Genomic DNA, 23,460 nt, shown 5'->3' on the forward strand with positions numbered 1-23,460 from the left:
TTTAATACACGGGTAAGAACACGAATAACTTACAGTGTGTATTTAAAGCCTTGATATCAATTAACCCAGATATGCCCAAGAAATTTCGTTCTCTTAAAATTTCATTTATAAATTTAAAAAAACAGTGGCACGAGCTTAGTGACCTACCCATGGGACAGTGGGCATATCTGGGTTAACCAATATCAACACAAAATTATTTAAAATAAATCACTAGAGAAGATCGAACTTCTGTGCCACACTGCACTTTAATGACGAATACCAGCGTTGACGAATCAGCGACTGTCCTTAAAGAGAAAGCGAGACAACGAAGTACACGCTACATCGCTTCTCCATCTTATATACATGTACACGCACACAATAACAAACCAGCATCCTTATCCCGAGCGTACTCTACCATTCTTATAAATTTAATATGGATCAACGCGCTTACAATAATAATATTGGGCGCTTACATTCACAACTAAGCAATCCAAAATGGCCAATACTTCAGACAGCCTATATGAATAAAAAATACTAGCTCAAGAAGGCGTCTTAAAGAGTGCTTCTCTAAGAAAGCTGCCTCTCTGAAGCTTTGCTGGGAGAATGGAGAGTTTTAATAGGTAAAAAATGACTCACTACTACCAACCAGCTACGCTTGTTAGAGGGTGTCTTTTGAAGATTTTTAAAAAAGTTTTTTTTATTATTATTATAAATCATTAATAATATAAAGCAGTAATTAATATTACATACAATACGTTACTGGTTTATTTTCATTTTCATGCTAACAATTTCGACATTTGTTACAATGTAATTTACCCTTACCACTTCGCGTCCATTTTTGCGCTGCGCCGCTGATACCGAGCCGCGCAGCGTTCAGTGTTCGTCCACCTGTTGAACCGGCCGGTCCGACAAGTGCGAAAAGCTCTTCGCAGTTTTCCGTGAAGCAACAAGAAACGCTCACGCAGACACGGAGGGGGCAACTCGCCAACATGAAGAAGAAGACCAACTCGTACAACGTGGAAGCTGAGTACGGAAAGAAATTTTCGGTATGTTCTTTTAATTACTCAACTTGCAATTAGGCTAGGTTTTCTAATATTAGAAGATGTATTATTTCTTTAATATTAGAGATTCTAACTTAATTGAAATACTATTTTTTAATTCTAAGCCAACAATATTGCAATTACGTTCGGTCTTCCAAAATAGAATTTATTTTAGTTTTTCAAATATCAGTAAGCGAAATCGAATCGCTCAATGTATTAAAAAAGCTAACCTTAACCTAAGCTAACGTTTTAGTAGTTCGGCGCTTTTATAAGATTCAATCGCGCTACAAGTTAAACAATCTAATATAATGATTTATTTTCAATTATTACTATTTGCAACGATTTAAAGCTTGTCCGGTATCAAATCGTGCGATAAACTAATTTCATTTTTTTTATTATGAGTATTTTATACGACGCCCAAATCGACGCTTTTCTTCGATCGAATCATACATCATTTTAACAAACCTAACCTAATAGAAATATTTTTTAATCCATACAATTTGATTTAAATGATTTTCGGGATCAAATTGCATCACAAATTAAATTACCTAATCTAATAACAATATTATTTTTTAAATGTAGTACAATTTCCTACGACGCACAAGCACGCGATTCGATGTTCTTTCCAGGATCAAATTGCACATCAATCTGATAATCCAACCAAATACAAAAATCTTTTTAATTAATTAAATTTAATATTATCCGCAAGTATGTGGTTTGGTTCTGAATTATACTGAAAATTTGTTATATTGAATCTAAGGAAGATGAATATTTTTATTTTATTTTTAATTACCATATTACTACAGCATCAAAATAACCTCTTACAAAATTGACAGATCGTTTTTTGTCCATTTTTAAGGATACTGTAATGAACACAATAAAAATTGTTAAAAATGTTTTATAAAAAAAGATTGAAGGTCAGCGAAATACCTTCAATGTCGTCTGTGAACATACCCAGCACACGCGTCAAGGGTAAACTGAATTCGGAGAAATATTGTGTCAAGTCTTAACGGCATTTTTAAATTCTACAATGGAAACATTTTGTATGAAAAAATTTTGGGGACAATTTTAAGAATCGTTATACTTAGAATTGCGGTATTCGTTAAAAAGCGATTTCACTATATTGATAGTCGCGAATTTGTTCATTGTTTACAATTTCATAATGCATTTTATCATACCTTTCATAATAGATTTTTTTTAATCAATGCTATATATGCAAGGTGAAACCCCTAACATCATCTAAAGTTTAGATGATATTGCTATGTTGCTATGTTTTTTACCTTGCATTTTATAGCATTCATTAGGAAAGTGTGATAAAATGCAGTCTTATAAAATTGTAAAAATGATTTAGCTTCTAAATAATACAATTTTATGCTAACTACATGTTTGCGATTCAATACATTTCTAGGATCAATTAGCGCAACATTTTGGCGAACCTAATCTAATAGCGATATGTTTATTTTGATTATCACACATTGCTTCGACGCGTTTTTGGGATCGAATCTTTCATTGGAAAACAAGGAGTTTTATTTAATGATAATATTTAATTTAAGAATTTATTTATTTTATTTATACAACACCAAAATAAACCAAGAATTAAAAAAAAAACTTTCAAAAAAACATAAAAAACTGAGAGGCGGCAATTCGCTCAGGCGCGACCAACGACGTAAGCAACGGCGGGTTAAGGCAGACTACCAGATTTGAGACGCTCGTCATTTATAATTCAAATTTATGTATAGGGTGTTTTTTTTAGAGATATAGAACTTTAAAATAAAATAAAACATCAAATCGGGGTATTGTTTAAATATGACCCAATTTTCTTCCAAGCATTTCTTCCAAGAATATTGCCTTCCAAGTCTTCTATCGTCTTTATTTATTTAGTTTCCTTTAATAAATTAATCATCACATTAATGCTATTCAATTAGAGAACGAAAAAATCAATAATCATGGATCTATAGCGCTCTTCCTTGTCTGTAACATTCGGCCGGCATAATTTTTAAAGAAATATGGACCAGCCCAAAAAGTGACGTTTTTTAGATTCAACGGCATTTTATATATGGGTAAACTAGCTCATTTTATATTACTATGAGCAATATTTTTCAAGCTATTTCGAGATTAAATTACATAACAATATATTATAGCCCAAAATAATATATTTGTATAGGTTATATAATAATTTGCTACATTACGTATGATTACGACTTATTATACTTTTAGGAGCAAATCTTATAACAATTTAGCGAATCAATTTGCTACGATAACCTGATATTTTTTTTAGTTTAACAATTTAATTCTGTTGCGATTCAATGTTTTTCAGTTTTACAAGTTTAAGAACCTAATTTAATAACAATGTATTTTTAATAGGTTCAATTTAATAAAACGTGCTTTCTTACGATGTCTTTCTTCTGTTTGAATCGCACAACAATATGTCAATCACGAACCGATATTTTCCGCACTTATTTCATTAAAGTTATTTATAACGTGAGCGTAATTATTATATATTCGCATTTTGTGTATCGTACACGTTTATAGAAATAATACAATTTGCTAAAAACCGCAGGCTCGCGAATGAATACTCTTACGGGTTAAATTTAATTTTGTATACTTGGCCTAATAAATATATTTTAAATATACGCTTTTTCGAGATCCAATGCTTGACTTTTTTAATGATTTGATCACAATATTTTTTTTAGTTTAATAAGATTTAAATTCGACGATTAAATCACGCGACAAGTTAAAAAAATCTAACCCACAATGTGCAATTCAATGAAACGTCCAATTCACGATTTAACGTTGAAAGCAAATTGCAGACCAATTTGTCAAACCAAGTTTATAAGCGCGCGAGCTCACAAAGTTAATTTTAACGAGAGCTTTAAAGCAAGTATAACTGCACTTACTGTATCGTCTAAATTTATAGTTCTTAACATAATTTTAACTTAATCAATATATTTAAAAGATCTATAAAAGTTTTTACTCGAAAAATAAATAATAACATTACTGTCTTTATCAGCTAATATAGCACTTAACTAAGCTAACGATGTATAATATCAATCTTTTAATATATCAAACTAGAGTCAGCTTTTAAAATAAATACCACAAAACATGAATAAAGTCAACAAAATGATGTTTAAAAATGCACATAAAATATTATTCTAAATGTTTGTTAAAGCTTTGGGGCGGCCAAACTTTAATAAGGTCCATCTAAAACATATCTAGTAAAATTTTTATAAAATATTTGAACATGAAATGTACATACTTTTACATAATACGTAGGTTTATATTTTTTAAAATATACATAAAATAATTTAGGGTTTAGCGGAAGCACCGTGTTTTCTTAATTTTTATCGCATTCTAAGATACATTTTTAAGTAATAATAGAACAGTGAAAAATTACTGAAAAATAAACCGTAACGTATTATGTTTTTAAAGCAAGTCAATCTAAGATAACGCATTTTTATAAGCTCTCCTTAAAATATATAATAATTAGAAAGTCATTTTATTTGTATGTATACAAATATTTTTAAGATAATTATGACCTTAAATATTAATATCAGATAACAGAATACAGTAGTCATTTTTAGTCGATAAATATTTAAATAAATTACTTTTTTAAAGAAGATTTTCAGATATTGTAAATATAAAATAAACATTTTGTAATACATAAGCAAAAAGTTGTACATAAAACATTATGATGACATATTATAATATATTTATTTATATTACATATATAGGTCACATACATTATTAAAATATATAATAAAAATGAAATGTATTGTATGCGATTTTTAAGAAGAAACTCATAAAAAAATAACTATTAAACATGTTGTGCCAACCTAACTTATTTTGGGAAAACCTTCTTTCGTCATGTGTTTCAATACTCAGGTATTTGTATATAAATATGTTTTACTCAATGTCGCTGCTTTCAGTATAAAAACACACACATGTATCGGTTTGCGTAATGGAAAAAATATTTTGTATAATATATGCGTGTATTTATAGTCAATTATATATCATTGTCAAATCACTTGATAGATAGTACGTTGTATATAATTTTAAAGTAGCGGTTATTGAACGTGTTTAAAATAAGAATTGATCATTGTTGTTATTGTCAATATGAATTTAAATTATATTATTAAAATAATATAAGTCTATTTTTCGGATCAATGTAATAATTCTCTTTTATAAGTAACGATTTAATAATTAAAATATATTTATTCTTAAAATTATCTGAATCAATAAAAATATATATGCAAATTTCAATATAGACGTTAAGGCATAGAAAAATATCGAATTAATATGATAAGAGCAATTTTCTAACGCAAAATGTCACACATTAATAATGCTAACATATCAGTTGATAAGCTAAAACGTTCACGGAACGTGCAGTTGATTGCTAATAACTTACGGATATTAGTTATTATTGGTGATACAATGGGCGAAACCAATTTACGTATTGCTTAAATGCATCGATTTTTCAAATATTTCTTATTACGAACAAATTAAAAATGTAATGATAAATACATCTTGTTTGTGATATCATTGAGGCACAAGTATTCATATTACGTTCAATGTTTATGACTATTGTTTTAACACCATAAGGTGCAAACACTCTAACCATAAAAGTTTATAACTTCACTCCTTGTAATTGAGCACTGTTGCAAGGAGAACAGGCTCTACTTTATTCATGCACAAAAGCTATTATTTTCTTTGTGAACTAATCCCTACTGTTTTATTTTCTATGAGTCAACGCCATTGGAATCCGCAAGCTTAGAAAATCTTATTTTTTTTATAATACCTTTACTGAAAGGGGCAAATATATTAAAATATCATATAAAATTACTGATAAATTGTATTTTTTATACGCCCTTGATAAAAAAATGTAAGCATATTGGGTTACAACATGATATCATATGATTTTAAAATTTGTAGCAACGTCTTACATAAACCGTACTGATATTTTTCAAAGTTAATTAACTTATTATATAATACAGCTTTTAGTACGTTACAAATTATTTATTTCCAATCAAATAAAAGAAACTCGTTAAAAAAATATGCTTTAGTTAAAAAGCTCACTGGTTAACGTTTATCGGGATTCGAAACATTTTCAATTATAGTAAAAATAACGAAACAAACAACAGTGAATTTGTTGCGTAAATATAAAATACCGATTAACAAATCTCATTCTGAAATAAATTGACTTTTAATTAATTAACGTAAATTGCGTTGAATGATTAAATTTGCATGTCTACAATATATTGCATATCAAAACACCCAAAATATGGTACAAATCAATTTGTAGATTTTAGTTTAGTTTATAACTAATATCGTAAGTAGACTTATTATATATTATAGTTTTATTTCAATATCGAAGTATGAATTATTAAACATTGAAATTAATAATACTTGAACAACTTATTGAATTATTTGTATAGATTAATTGATATATTAAATCTATTGCACATTTAAAAAAAATTTAAAGCTAATATATTTAATAATGTAGGATGTATAACTAAATTAAAAAGCACTGATTTATCATTATTTGCCTAATTAAATACAAAACAATAATTTTATTTTTTTTGTATAACAAGGCTTTTTTTCGAGTAAAATGAGTTAAAAAAATGTTACTGCGTTTTAAATACAATATAATTCAACATATATCGGTTATTAGTGTCCTTGATGTGTATCCTTAGATCAACTTTAAAAGTAAACACGATACATACGTGCAATCGCGCGTTGCGGGCAATTTTGTGCGAAACCAAAATAACTCACTTGATTATATTTATACTGAGAAAACTTATATCCGCTTTTAAATATGCATACAGTTAAAAAATATTATTTTAATGACCTGTTACTTTCTATGTGGCTGTAAAACTTTCACTGTGAATGGCTACATCAGAGCTTTTTCTAATTTGCCTACAAAGACACGGTATATGAATTCTCTGAAATTTTCTTATGCTATACAAACTTTTAATTTGTATTTGAATACCCTTTGAAGTGTAGTAAGAAGTTTTTACTACAGCGCTATGTAAGTTACACTAATATATAAATTTATATATGTTTTGTTAATCAGTTTACAAGATCATTAATTAGTATTTGTATAGTAGAAAAAATGTGACATATTTAGTTAATAAAATGGGTGCGTCTATATTTTGTATTTTTTTAAAGTGAACATTGTAGAATATAGTCTAGCGTTACTAATTTTTTTTTAATGCGAATAAAATTATTAAAATGATCACTTGAAGCTGAACCAAAAACCGAAAAATACAAAAAAGCATTATATTTTATAGAACGAAAAATGGAATTGAACTGATATTTTTTTTAATGAACCAGAACAAAAACCAGTATTAGTATCGAAATATTTCTTAAACCATAATAAGTTTTACTTTTAAAAAATACTGAAATTATAAATATATATTTTAATATTAATTGCATAAATCTAATTAACCCATTACTTCGGAGATAACAAAGTTAAAAGTGAAAAATTTAAAACAAGTGATTGTACAATGTATAAATAGAAAACCATATGTATATATTGCCAATTCTTTACTTCTTAAGCAATCTTCTAAATTGTCTACCTTTTCATCAGACGTTTCACAATATTGTGCTTGTTCATTTGTAATTAAAATTGCTTTTAATAAAATTGTAATTTATTATAATATTTTTTAAATGTTACAGAGCTTGTGACGTCAAAAGTAAAATTTGATACTTTATAGTATACTTTGACTTTCTAATAACGATTTTTCGCTATTAAATAAATTATTATATAAAATGTAAACCGAACTGAAATAAACCTATACTTTTCTCCGGTTTTCGTTCCGACAAAAATAACGTTTTTTTCTTGTTTCCGATTTTCGGTTCAGTTCCGTTTCGAAGCCCTGAAAATGACAATGAATTGGTGTCCGATATCAAAATAGCCTTCGATACAGTGTTGCACAACTTAATAAACTATTTTAATATAAAGCATTCGATTACTTTTCATAGACAATACGCACATGCGTAATTTTTCAAGTAAGCAATAAAACAATTTTGAAAAATCTGAGCAAAAAATACCTTACGAGGGGTTGAGATCGACATTTATTCCGATACAAAAAAAAAACAACTCTAACGTGTGCAGAGATTTGAGATTTATCACTGTCCAAAAATTATGTTAAAATATGCATATACAAAAAAATAATTTACACACTTGGATTTATGTAAGAAAGACTTTTCTGTATGCAGGTGTTTCTTAAAAAATATGAAGTTCGTAAATATGCTTACATTTGTTTCATAGATTTTAAGAAAGCATTCGATTACGTAAAGCATCAATAAAGCTCCCCGTGGGCTTGTTAAGCTTAGTATTAAACGAAGATACAATTAATGGGGTGAAGCATTTAAAATACCTGAGTAATTGGATAAATGACAAAATGGACCTCGACTAGAAGCCAATTATTAAAATTTAAGTCTCACAATGTCGCACTTACATATTCAGCCCATAAGTAAGTTCATGAAGTGTTTACATTGAAAATTAAAAAAATGTGAATCTTCAATGCCCGAATTTTATTAATAATAGGACACATTCGAAAACTCTATTCAACCATAAAATGGAGTAAGATGGACTTTCTCAGACTTGGTACTATGCTATAAATATTTATAGCATAGTACCAAGAGGTAGTCGTCAACGTATGAAATCAGACATGACACTAGAAGAAGAGGAATTATATTATATGTATGTCACCGATTCTTAGACTAAAAAATCTGGTGATTAATATTTTATAAATCCGTTGCAAAATAAAATGCGTTAAAACGGTATTTATAAACCATAATTTCGTTGGTAAAATGAGAAAAATGTGATCGTGATTTTCTTAATAAATAAAACTTGAATGCGGAATGAATAAAACTAAATTTGGGTTTTAATTAGAAATATTTTTGTAACAATACCGTAACTAGCGTTTGATGTATTTTATGTAAAGTTTTATTTATAGATCTTAAAATAAAAATCATAATAAAATATTTTTTCTAAGGGAAACATACAAGGTTGAATATAAATAATTATTTCGCTTGCTCTTTTTATGCTTCTGATTAATTTATAAATTACTTTAACGATATTTTATTCACAAAAATTATGAAAATAATAGATAATTGATTATTACGACATTCGATTATAAATAAATATTAATTATTTTTTACTGCTAACATATATTATTGTGAAAACAGAGTAAAAAATATTTTAATTAAAACTTATATATAGCGTGTAATATTTTATTGTACATTTACTTTTTTTGCAAATAAATAATATTATAGCGAAATCTGCAGTCAAGGCAATGCTTATAAATTCTAAAGAAAATCATCACAAAGTTTTCAATTTTTTATAAATCAACATGCTTTTCTTCCCTTTTTTTAATTAATAACTATCTTCTCATTACATTTCTGGGTCTATGCACCTGTTACGATTTATTTTATGCTTATAGTTTTAACTTGATAAACAATTAATGTTACGTACTATTCTGTTAATTAAATAGAATAGAAACATCAAGCTTCGTATACCTCGTATATATTTATATATCGATCATTGGTCATGAGAAAATAGAAGTTCATGCGTCGCGAGCAGTCGTCGTTTCGAACCCAGTTCAGATAGCTCTGAGCGGACAACATACGACAATATTTGATAGTCTGTGCCAAATAACACATACGTTCAAATACATATTATCAAATAAAAATAAACAAAATATCAACTAACATTTACAATATTTGTAAATACGTAACATTAACAAAATGTTATTTTTATAAATTATATAAGTATATTTTACTATACATATAATTCGAAACTGGGTACAGACCCTATGCTTCTTAATTTTAATTTAATAAATAATATGAACTAGCTTTTCATATCTGACATTAAATAGATCAATGTTCAATGCCAGCATATTTGGGAGTCGGATGGTGTCAGCCATAGATGAATAAGCTAGAGCAGAACTTTTGGTTCTTACGGGAATCAGAATAAAACACGGTCGTGATTCTATAAAACTTTCTAGACATATGTACGTGTTGTTTTAACTATATGCGTGTAAAGTAGATATAGTCACTGAAAAGGACAGTTTCGAATATGAGCTTTATTCTGGAACTGAAGTTTAATAATATAACTTTTAAGCAAAAAAGTATATTTTTAATAAATTTACGATAATTTTACTATTCTTTCGGTGTTTTTTAACAGTAGCCGTATTAATGATGCAAATATTTTTTCTTATGATATGTTCAATCCAAAAGCAACAATGGCAGTGGAAATAAAAGTGTCTCAAATAAGCTATTCAACTGGGTCTTAATTCGATAATAGCAGTTAAAAACATATGTAATACAATGGATAGGTTGCCACTAAATTTATAAAGTATCAAATGTGATTCTACAAATTTCATTCCGAGAATTTTGACATTGAATATATATGGTATTTGGGGCTTGTTAGTGAGGATATTAGGGCTGCTATTAAAGCAGGTCTAAAATTAACGAAACATAAGCTAAAAACAATATAAGGATTAAAAATATCTTGATGGAAAACATAAATTAACGTTCACTGATTATTCTTAGCATTTAATTGCATATACTAGTAAAAAAATCATTTCAACAGTAAATATATTCATTAAAATTTAATAATTAATTTTTTTTTCTAATTATTTTTAAAATGTAAAAAATCATCATTTTTAAGACTGGATTTAATATGAACTTTATTTGAGCGTTTAAAATCGATTCAATGTTTTAAATTCAAATCAGAATGTTTGTGTATCACTTAATCTTTTCTTTGTGGTAAAAAAACTTGTTGTTTAGTGCTCCTGTGTGTTTTTGAAATATGCGACCCGGTGACTTTCCATGACGTCACAGTGCAACAGTGCCAAAAAAGCACGGCGACGTCGCTACGCGTCCAAGGTCGCGAGCTTTTCAAAGGGCTTTCCGCGTTCCTTCCGCTTCTCTTGTATGTTATAACTACTCTCTTGCCAACAACTCGCAACACTGTACCTTAATTTTTCAATTAAAAAATAATAATAATATAATTATCAAAACGATAGAACTGTGATGATGGCTATTAGTCATACATTGATTAAAGTCCCACATTTGTTTATTAATAATAATTAAATATAATTAAGATTGATTACTTTAGATTTCCTTGAGTTATCGAGATGAGTAATTAAAATCAAGGTTTGATGATATAAATTCTACTATTTATATAAGAGGCTTATTTAGTACATTAAAGTATCATCACCGTAAACGTATAGCAATAATAATAAGCACGCAATGTCTATCTAAAATATAGTTTAACTCACAAATATGGTTCAAGTTCCTAGTTAATAATTAGTAAGTTAATCTGTGCTTATATTTTATAATAATTAAAAAAGTAAATGGTTATTATATGTGAATTTATAGCTTACTAAGAAATCATGTGGATAGCTCAAGCGAAAGTGTTTCCTTGACTTAAAACGCGTCGCTCATTTTGGCGCACACTGCGAATATTTTGGATATTTTCGCCACAATATATAGCAACACACTTTCCAACCATTCGTGGCACATCGGTTCATATACATTGATTTATACCATAGATTCTCAAACTTAATCGCTCATTTTTTAACAAAAAAAATTTTCATGGCCCACCTTTGTAAAACTCTTTTTTAATAATACATTTTAATGCCCATATTTTTTTTTTATTTATGATATTGTGCTCGTGTAATTTAAGAGTTTCAAATAGAAAGCTTAAAAATAAAACAAGAGAATAATATTTTTACTATGTAAATAATTATTTATACAGTGCTACTTACATAATAAAAATGCTATTGCTTATTATTTGCTATGTACATATAATAAATATTTGCTATTTATACTGAATATTTTTGCAAAAAATCTAAATAAATAAGTAAATAGAGTATTTACAAAAACATCAGCTACTTTCAAAAAATCTTAAAACGAATCATATTTTATACAAAAAAAATTTACTACATTATAAATACAAAATGCCCAAAACATTTTCGCATAACATTATTTTTTCAACAAAAAACTTTTTACCCACTTCTCCGTCGCCCTCCGAAATTCGTCTATCATTCACCGGTGGGCGATATTGCCCACTTTGAGAAGCTGTGGTATATACGATACGAAAAATATCATAAAATGCCTTCCGTTCGTGTGTACTCGCATTTTTCTTCGGTCCATTATTTTTCTTAGAATGCGCTCAAAATGCATATATTTTTTTAACATCTCTATAGCAAAAGCTCTTAACATTTTCATAAATGCATACCAGTAAAAGTGGCAAAAATTCAAGTCAATAATGTACACTTTAGCAGTTCAACAGAAATTAGTATTTTATATGCAATCAATATTATTAGTTAGTTTACTTTAAAAACTTACGATACAGTAATAGAAAATCATGCAATAAGCTTTTACGTTTTTTTTACTAAGCCGGAAAATATTGATTAGAGTTATTGTTTTCTGTAATGTATTTAAGAATAAGGATAAAAGTAATTACCTATTGCTACATTTTTTTATACCGGTTAAATTTAATGTTTTTTATGCATATTTTTTTATATTTAAATCATATTATTTCTTCTAACTCTAATAAATTGTTTCCTCGATAAAAATTTTTGTAGAAGGCATGATGAAAGCAAAAATATTATTTTTCAAAAATCTTCATTTTTTACTCTATCAAGTCTTTGAACCCCTTAATTACTTCCGTCTGGGCTTGGAACGTTTTACCCCTTAAATATATTTCCAAGTGGCGGATTAGATGAAAATATTTCGGTGAGAGATCTGATGAATACGAGGGATGCGGCAAAATTTGATAATTTGTATAATATGAAATGCTAATGGTGATTTATTATGTAGACGGCCAAGCGTTGTTGTGCAGTATAATTGGTTCATATTTGTTTATTAAACTTTGATATTTTTTAATTCTTCGTTCAAGTCCTTTAAAATAGTGGCAAAACAATAGCAACAGATAATAATAGTGTTTTATATAAAAATCAATACTACATAATTAGCATTAAGTTATATTGCAATATTTTTATTTATAGTCTTAGAAGTTAATCGGTGAATGGTAAAATTACTAGTTTATTTTTAACATATGCAGATTTTATTATAGATACTATTTTATAAACCAATGCACTCTCCTAGTTACGGTATTTTTTTTCCCTATCTATTTTTTATTGCAAATTGTATGTACTATAAATGTTTTATCATCTTTATATATAAGCAGAAATAATCTAGTTTTTATTAATAATTTTTTTTAATATTTTTAATGTAATTTCTACCGTTTTTATAACCTTCCTCCACCTTTCGCTTAGAATAAAACAATCATCCGATTTAATTTCTTCTAGTTCATATAATATTTTTCCTTTAAAATAATGTTCTATTAAAATAAATAAGTGATAGTCAGTCCATACTGCGAATGTAGACGAAACTAAACTATAAACATTGGTATATAAACTGTTACGCAGATTTTGCAAAATACCGTTCAATCAAATATACAAATCCTTCGATTTACGCGGACATTTTTGTATATATGTATATATAACACATTTGGTTTTACACGTATATAGCGGCGATTTACAAACGCATGGAGAACCTCCCCCAATGCGAATGCAGTGTCCAGAATTGCTTTTTGAAGGGCACGCGTGCCGCTGAAGATGTTACTCGGTTACTTTAATACTTCAATTCGTTCTATGCTTCGATTCACGCGATGAGTGTATTTAATTTAAAGGTTTTTTGTAAAATCTGCGTAACAATTTACACACCAATGTTCATAGTTTAGTTTCGTCTACGTTCACAGTATGATTTATATTCAATTTATTTATGTACGAATAATCCATAACAGTCATCTCTCTTTTACCACCAACGGTACGTGGACTACTGGTTAAAAACCCCGGTCTATATCACGTACGTAAATATATACATTTATATGTATTTTGGTATCGTCCTAGTCCGCCCCACTCGAATGCGTAGTCAAAACGAAATATTATTAGATTTGTTTATTTGCGCCACGTTACGTGCAAACGCATATGCTTACTTCGTGCGAAATGCCAATGGATGTATGTATACAGATTATACAATACTCATTTGACTTAAAGATCTTATTAGCGCAATACTTTTAATTCCCGCATTCTATATAAATAGTGTTTAAACTAACATTTTTAATTTAAAACAGACCTCATAATTAAATTTATTTTTCTTAGATTTTACAAATAAGTTTGATAGCAATGCTACTAAAAATATACTATTGATTCAGGGTATTAAATTGGTTTGAATTAAATTACCGTAAAAATTTTTTTTATTAATTCAAGGTCACGTCAAAAATGAACTTTAACATTTACTATAGAACTTGATGGAAATTTATACAACACTAATTTGGATAGATTTCAACTGCGCTTCTAAGTCCTCGGAATGATATATTTGATTTAATTATTCAGTATATGGATTATTCGCAACAAGTATATTATTTGGCTACGGTAGAGTTTTATATTGCCAATAATATATAATGACTTTGTAATTACACTGTAATTATAATAACACTTAGACATAAGTACAAGGTGTTTACCAAAAAGATAAAATAATAATATTCGCAATGACTCAATTAATACGTAAAAACATACGCTTATTTCAATTTAATTTAAGAATGCATATAAATCGTTAAATTTACAAGAATCAATAAAAATAATATTTATTATTTTACAAAATATTTTTTTAGTCGATATTTTTGCTACCACTTAGTTTTGTGCATTATTTATATATTTAAATATTTTTTTATAACAAATTTTAATGGTGCTATTTTTATATTAGTTTTCGTTGCTATTACAAGAAAGTGATTTATATAAAGAGTTTCTTAATAATTAATATTTATTTTAATATTAATACTAAATTTAAAATATTCACATTACATTTTAATAATAAGCAAATACTTTGAATCAAAGTTAAATTATTAATAGCTGCCGTAAAATTACATTTTTTTCAATCCAAACACTTGCCAAGCACTCCTTTAAGCATATAGTTAAGTTAAAGTATATATTTGTTACGCAATCAATTTTTATATATAAATATACCTAGTATATTTTTATCAAATTATTTTGGATTATTATAGATCTGTGTGAACTAAATTTAGTCATTATTGTTTTAGAATCTATTTATAACGCTCTTGTTTATACACAAGGTGAATGACTAAGATCCAAAATATTTAGGATTCGCTCCTTGGCTTGCTCCATTCTTGAAGCAAAATACTATAAATTATAGTATCGTTAATCGTTAATTTTTATACAGCTTAACAGAACCGGCGACTGTCTGTGACTTATTTAAGCTTAGTACAAGATTGTTATTTTATTAGATTTATTTACTAATAAGAATAAGAGTAAAGTAAAATAAAATAGAATCTACAATTTAATTTACAATCAATTAAACAACTTTACCCTCGTGAAAAGAAATTATAAAAACATGAAGTTGTTATTAATTTCTTAGTAAACTTACTGTATAAATACTTTTCAAACATTACAACTAAACATTTTTTATCTTAAAATAAATATATACATTTCAAAAATTAGAAATGTGAATAATAATTTCATTTAAACGTTATATAACATCTTTAGTTAATTATAAAAGAAAATATATGTAAATCCTACAAAACGCGATAAAAATAAAGCATACCTAAGACAATTAAATCATTAAATCAAGCCAATAAATTAAAATTGTATACTAAAAGCCTTTTATTTAGTACTTATTTATATATCTTATATCATAATATAATTACAGGTCTTATATCATTTTTTCCCCTTCGAGTGTTCCTCAAGAGTCCAACCTTGGCCATTTGTTCTTCACGATATTTATTAATGACATAAATACGGCAGATACAAATTTAAGTTTTCTTTTATATGCAGATAATTAATAACCTAGTGATTAAGATTCTCTAAGGAAATTGATCTGCTTAATTCCGTTCCCCGTCAGTTTATTCCTACGACCTCGTTGTGAACATTTTGGCTAAAAAATATTTTTACTTTTTTCACTTTACACATTTGAATTTCACTTTTACAATTCGTATTAAGGATGCTGTCGACAATCAAATTTTCGAGAAATTCCAGTTTTTGGTTTTAGAAATAGTATTCGAGAATCACGATCGCATCCTCTTCTGATCCTCGACTCGCCTCTGATTATCGCCATCCGGCTCCTGAATATTCTAGCATTACATATTGGGGTAATTGGGGTAATATTGTTAATTAGCGATACTTTTAATTTAACATAAGCAAACTGATATTTAATTGAATATGTATTAGTATTTATGCTATCAATCAAATTACGCTATTTTTTACATCTTCTACAGGTCTTTTTCATTCAAGCAACGTTCGTATGTCTTCATTAACCTGAACCTTTTGAATATATTACATGCAATATTTTGGGTCTCATTCTAGGTATATCCTAAAAGCACGATCTCTTCATACTTTTAATAAAGTATTTTGGATTTGACGTATCGTGCTATGTCAGCTCATTCAATCAACACTTAATACGCCCGGGTCGTCGTCTATTTAAAGAATATTTCATTCAAAAGTATTGTAAAGTTTCAGACAGGGTATAGAAATTTATTTTAACTCTTAATTTCAACATATTTTTTTACAAGCTTTACTCCATATCAATAACAATCGATTAATGAATGTATTAGTAAATTAATGGATTATCTTTAAGCTGTTTATTCTTGGTATATTCATATATGTGTGGCTCTAAGCATACTTGTTATCGTATTGTTAAGATTAACAATGGCATATATATTATAACTAGCTGTCGGTACCTCACTATCGTGAGGTACCGAAGCTAGCGAGTGTGCGTATACCGGACCCTCAACTTTTTGGGTTTTAAATATAATTTTTGCTTCGTTCAGATTTTTAAATATTTTTTTTAATTTAATGGTTCAAATTGGACATTATTATTTATGATTTTCAATGCTAGAAAAAATGGTTCAACTATAAAAAACTACTTAACATTTTCAATTCATTTGAAAGTAAACTAAACTAAATAATTCCAGAAGAAAACATTTTATATTATTTAACGTTAGATTTAAAACTTATTTAATGATAAATCTAAATATTGAATATCATTAATGTTTAAAAGTTAGCTAGATAATAAAAAAATAAAAATAAAAAGATATGCATTGTCAATTATAATAATAATCTAAAGAGTACTCTTAACATGTACCCGAGCAATAATTCAATATCAAAGTTATTATTCTTATGCCTTTAAATTAATCCCTTGAAAAAAATTAATAACGAACAGTATACGAACGATATCGCAAAAATAAAAAATATGCGTTTATAAGTACACTGACGATACAGCTTTTTACTAATCGTCAAAAGTAACTAATCAGAAATTGTAACCATCAAAATGGTTATAAATAAGTTACATGTATAATATATAATAGTATGTTTGTGAGACTAATTATCGAATTTAAATAATCGGTAAGAATATAAAAAAATGGATAGTAACTTTGTGTGAGTTGGGGATTGTTTTAATTTTCAATATCTATTGTTGTAACCTAACAAGCGTAAGTGCAATGCGTAAGTATTAACCACCAGACTTTTCAGTCTAGGAATCAGTGACATCTATATAAAAGAATATAAATAAGTATGTTTATTAAATTTATAATCAATATCACGCATTTTAATCAATAAAAAATTGCGTCTGTTAGTAGCCTCAGATCTCACAGAAAACACTATTCCGACCTTAAATTGTTTTCTTGAAAAGTATTAATAAAAAAGTTCTTAAATTATCAAATTTTTGTAAATAAGCTACTATTGTACTCGACTTTACTCTTATTTTGTTATTAATTATACTACTCACTATGTGATCATCAACGATCTTTTAGTTGGTCTTTTTGACTCTGTGGATTGACCACGAGAGAAGCGTTTTTTATGTCAATTGCTGTCACATTAAGCAACTATTTATTATCATGGCGAATAAAATTTAAGTCGCTTGAACTAAAAACCGCCAAAAATATGCATTTAATTGCACATATTTTATGTATGTTAATTTTTCAACCCCATAACAACGCTATCAAACTCAAGAGTTAGTTTAATTGTCATATAATAGTTACATTTAAAATCTAGATAACAACCATATTTACCGTAAGTATTTATTGGTTCAAAAATGTACTAAAAAACTCATTTGAATAACCTTTATAAATATGAGCATATTATTACACAATAAATATTTTTTGATTAAAAGATAGTGATAATATAAAAGTCACATTTTTTATGCTTATCGATGGACATATTGATAAGATCTTTTATGTTTTTTATCCTGTTTTCCATAGCTAAATTTACTGGTTAAATTTAAGGTAAGTATTATGAGGTAGAGTTTTAATGACAGTCAAATTTTCTTTTTGTGATTATTTTATATTTATATTATTAAAGATGTAAAAGTTTCCTTGAATATGTTTAATAGTGAGAGCATATAACATTTATAGTAAATTATTTATTGATATTTTTTCGAAATTTTCTGATTTATCGGTGATACAGTTCATGTTATATAGCACTGATAAGCTTTTGAAAAAAGCGTATATGTATAAAATTCGAGGTGGGATAAATTGCGAAAAGAAAACGTATGGCGGGTTGTCTTCGATCGGTTACACAATCCGCGCTACAGAACGGAAATAGAAACAGCCAACGGTCAGCTATCACATCTCGCGGAGATGAATTCAAAGTAGCCGAAGGACTGTCGTTACCGGATGACGATGACGACGGCGAACCGCATACGCTCGTAGAACAGCAGAAGAGCAAGGGCGTCGCTACGGGCTTCCGACCTTTGCTATATCATGGGATCAAGATGAAAACTCGTGTCTGACCAACTAGTGTTTCGTCAGCAGTTTATTCAATCGCGAAGATTGTTGGCGTCCGGCCAAGCCTACACAATCTTACAAATAACGCGTGTATGTGTGCAGGGCCGTTTCGGCAAACGCTGGCGCCCGGAGTGTAGCAAAAAATATTTTCTTACGAAGTTTATTCTGGACTTGGCGTTTTTCTAGCTCAGAGATGCTCAACAATTAAACACTGTGATTAACGCTTTTTTTATTTATTAAATAGAAAAGAATTAGCACAAAAAAGTCAAAAGTGGGGTATATAACAGTGATGGCGAACCTTTTGAACTCGGTGTGGCCAAATTCTAAGAAGTGAGTAAATTTTAACACATTTGTTAATTTGTTAGTAAACACCTAGGAGTGAATTAATTTTACGTATTATTCTATAATTATTATTTATTATTACTTATATTGCATTTATAGTCAACTATACAAAAAAAATAGTGTCCCTAAAAGTGCAATTACTTTTTGTATTTTTATAATTTATTTGAACACTTTTCTAATATTAAATTATGTTAATTTATTTTACAAGGATTTTATATATAATATTTTGCGGCTTTTGTGGATTTTTTTAAAATCAATTCCTTATATTTTTTTATAGATTAATACAACATGTTTATTGTTAATATATTGGTATTATGTTCCATAAAAATCATTTACATAAAATTAATTTATTTTAAATATTATATAAATAATTTTTTTATTATATATTATTTATTCAGTTATATATGTTAATATACAACAATATGGGGTACCTCAAAACAGTGAATGATTGACCGCCGTACATGTACGGCGATACCGCTCAAAAGTTAACTCGAGTGCCGTGTCACATCTATAAATATCCATGATTTTATGATATTTGCAGTCCTAGAAAACAAGAGTCTTCTTTTTGCTATATTTATTTATTTATCTTTAACGGTCATAATATATCATATTCACTGGAGTCTAATTTATTGTATTAAAAAAATTATGCCACTCGCGTATTATTTATGCCGTACTTATTTCGGGTATACCTGTACTAAAATGTTGCTAAAATTACTACCTACTAAAAACAGTGCTCGGATTTTTCCGGACAGGATTATTCAGGTATTGACTTCATTTTCCTTCTCAAAATATATTTTTACTAGAGAAAACTACATCTAACTTGAATATTAAAAATAGTTTTTTTTTTAAACTAATTCATATATCCAAATGTAACGTTAATACTTTTACTAAACCCTTAATTAAATTTTTAGTGCATTTAATTTATATAAACAGGGAGATCAAAGTTGTGTTAGTGTATATATTAAAGATTATTTAACTGAGGAAATTTTGCCAGCTCTTAAATTCACTATTTTTGTTACAACTGATATTAAAACATTTAATTTTATGAATACTGCCCTGGTGCTAAACACTTCCTACAAAAGGAACAAGTGGATGTCCAATAGCTTCCATAAACAATTTCACAAATCCCACATATTTCCCACCATATAAAGTGTCCCATCTTTCGTCACTGAAACATTTTTAGACATATAAATGCTTATGTCACGAAATGTTTTTATAACAATCTTACTTATTTCATTTCCTAATAAGCTCTTTTCTCATTGTGAGACCCTCAGAATATGTAACAATAATGACAACCGAACAAAAATTCTTGAGTCTTGCCAAAATTATTAGCAAATTTAATATATCACATCAAATTATTTAAAGCATCTCTTATTTTTAATATTTCATATTATATTTTTATTAAGAAATGCGATAAGAAGCAAAAATAATTTATTCTTTATTTTTATTTTGGTCAGAGCGGATCTAAAAAATATAAACTAAATTTCAGTTGGGAGAACAAGCAATATATTTATGTTTAACTCTATCCTTGTTAACCTAAATATATGACAAAACATTGTTGATTTTTATGATCAGGGGAATCGTGAGACCCTAAAATTAACCTATGACACGCTTGTCATATGTTAATTTTTAACCATCGCCAGTTTGTAGGATAATTATGTCAAAACTAGATTTATTACTTGCTAATATTTAAGCTAAACAAAAAATTATAATCTAAACTTTTTATTTTTTGCAATGTTTAAAGCATAGATTCCCAGACTTATTTTATCCACTGGCACATTTTCAGAATGAAATCTACATTCTTAAATCAAAAAAATATGATGCTGTGGTAAATTTGTATCATATGACAATGAAACATAATTTAATTGAAAAATATAAATGAATGAAGATAAACATATTGTACTGTCACCAATTTATTAATGTTTGACTTTATATTTGACATAAGTATTCTTAAATTACAGCGATTTTTATTTGTAGTCGGTTTATTTTTTAATTAACAGATTTTTTTATTCTTGAAACAAAGTATAAAACCGAATTGGATATATGTATTTTAAGAATATCATAAAATCATCAACTGAGAGCCTTAACCCTTTGAGGAGTATCACCGCACATGTACGGCGGTCGATCTTTCACTGTTTTGAGGTACCCCAGATAGTTATATATTAACATATAATCTAGTTGTTATATGTATTTTTTTAATTACATTTTTTGTAAATGAGTTTATACAAAATAATACCAATAAATAAAAGAGTAGGAAATAAATTAATATAACAAAAAATATTGAAAGCCTCTGTATTCATACATTAAAAAATCTTCGGTATTGATATAAAAATAAAAATAAATATGTAAAATAAATGAACAAAATATAATAACAGAAAAGTATTAATCAAAGCAATGAAACTAATAGAATCACTGATTTCTTATTATTATTTACTATAAATGCAATATTATAATAATAAATAAATAACAAGAGAAATAATTATGAAAATATACGTAAAATTAACTCACTCTCAGGTGTACACTAACAAATTAACAAATGTTTTCAAATTAACTTACTACTGAAAGTGTTAAAGTACTGCAATATATAATCAAATCTTTGTAATATTTTTTTTTAATGTTATTAAATTTGGAAATCTGCTGAATTCTCCGTCCAATTTTAATTTCGTTTTAAAAAAAGTTTTTCCACAAACGCAGAAAATATGTTTTTTTGTTTAAATAAAATTAAGCTTATGATGTAAATTTGATTATAAAAAGTTGATAGACAAGTCAATCAAATGAGAAATGGTATTTTTGGAAATAATCAATTATCAATCATCTTTGTTTTTTAAGACAAAGAACTTATAAAATTTATCTAAAGTAGCATCATTCGTACCATTCAATAAATTAATTTCGATTTTGTTGATTATATTAATGACATAAAATAATTCCCTATGAATGAACTTACTCAAATAAATGACACAGTGTTTATCAAATATATTGCTAGCAACTGACAACTATTACTCAGAAAGTTTTTTTTCTTAAAATTTCCCCTAAGTAATGAAATATTGATTTTTTCTAAGTATTAGCTTAAAAATATTATCCTGAATCAGAAATCAATAACAAATATTGGTAAAATTGCGCAACTCATCATCATTTTATTTGGATGTTGCTGAAAAATGTTTCAATATGCATTTTTTTAGTGCTTGAACATAAAATAAAAACCAATATTTTTTTATCATCGTGAACCTTTTTTTATGCTCATATACTTTTTAATGCTTAATTGCTTCATTTGATAAAACTTTATTTTATCAAATGAAGTATTTTAAGGTTTGTAGGGGACTAAATAAAGCCATTGTTTAAATATATAGTCTACACGTGAATTTTAGTTTGGTTATGATCTGCAAAAAATACATCGCTCTAGTATTTATTCGGACTTAATAAAAAGTGAAGAAAGATGAGAATCTGAAATCTAATTGGCTAATTTTTTCTGATATTGAAATATTATACAATAATGGTTTTCAGATACACAATATTAAAAACTTGTTAACATTGTAATTAAAAATATGATTAATGTTTTACATCTACAAATAGATATTTATCTGATTTTTTGCTTTCACTGCCTCAATTGCAACCTAGACTATTGCCGCCTGTCCCCCTTAAATAGCCCGCGATATCACCCCATTGCGAATCACTGGTTTAAATTAAGTATTTGCGTGTAAAAGTGGTTAAAGAAAATATCTTTTATTTTATTTCTATATTTGTAAAAATAGCTTGATATAAACTAACAATGTTAAGAATGATATCTTGATATTTAGTAAATATTACCTTTTTTTCCTAATCGGCATACTATTAACTATTTATTCTACATGTATTTCGTGTCTTAATTCATATACTATGCAACAGATATATCTACTGTTCTTCTTCACTAAGTGAGTGGTTTACAAATATCACAAAACAAGACAAATACTTCTGTCTACTGTATTGTATTATTCAATTGCAAACTGTGTAAAAAATAACATCAACTGTTGTCGAAATATATTGACAATATACTTTTCGTAAATCTGGCATAATGTTGACCGATGCACTCATGCATTTCTAATCTACACATCTAGTTTTATTATATACATTTCTTAAGAAATACTATCTATTTATAAATGCAGTTTTATCGCTGTATCTCTAACTTTTTCCTATAAGTGATTAAGTGTTTATATTTCATCTGAGACTGATGTTCTTGCTTGAAATAAATATAACATAATTATATTTGTTTGTATGTACATAGTCACATAAACAATAATATATCATGCT

General features: G+C 27.3%; 1 protein-coding gene across 1 annotated transcript in view; it reads left to right on the forward strand.

Annotated features, from left to right (window-relative positions):
* Nucleotides 1-860: 860 nt before the first annotated feature.
* LOC148234107 (proton-coupled amino acid transporter-like protein acs) overlaps nt 861-23,460 on the forward strand; it is a 43,868-nt gene continuing 21,268 nt past the window's right edge. The window contains exon 1 of the mRNA XM_088188179.1: nt 861-1,025. Coding sequence (XP_088044305.1) covers nt 969-1,025 — 57 coding nt within the window. The 5' untranslated portion in view covers nt 861-968. The remainder of the gene's footprint in view (nt 1,026-23,460) is intronic.

This window comes from Plectrocnemia conspersa, unplaced genomic scaffold (assembly GCF_051122295.1).
Source record: "Plectrocnemia conspersa isolate PC_06_02 unplaced genomic scaffold, ASM5112229v1 ptg000006l, whole genome shotgun sequence".
NCBI lineage: Eukaryota > Metazoa > Arthropoda > Insecta > Trichoptera > Polycentropodidae > Plectrocnemia > Plectrocnemia conspersa.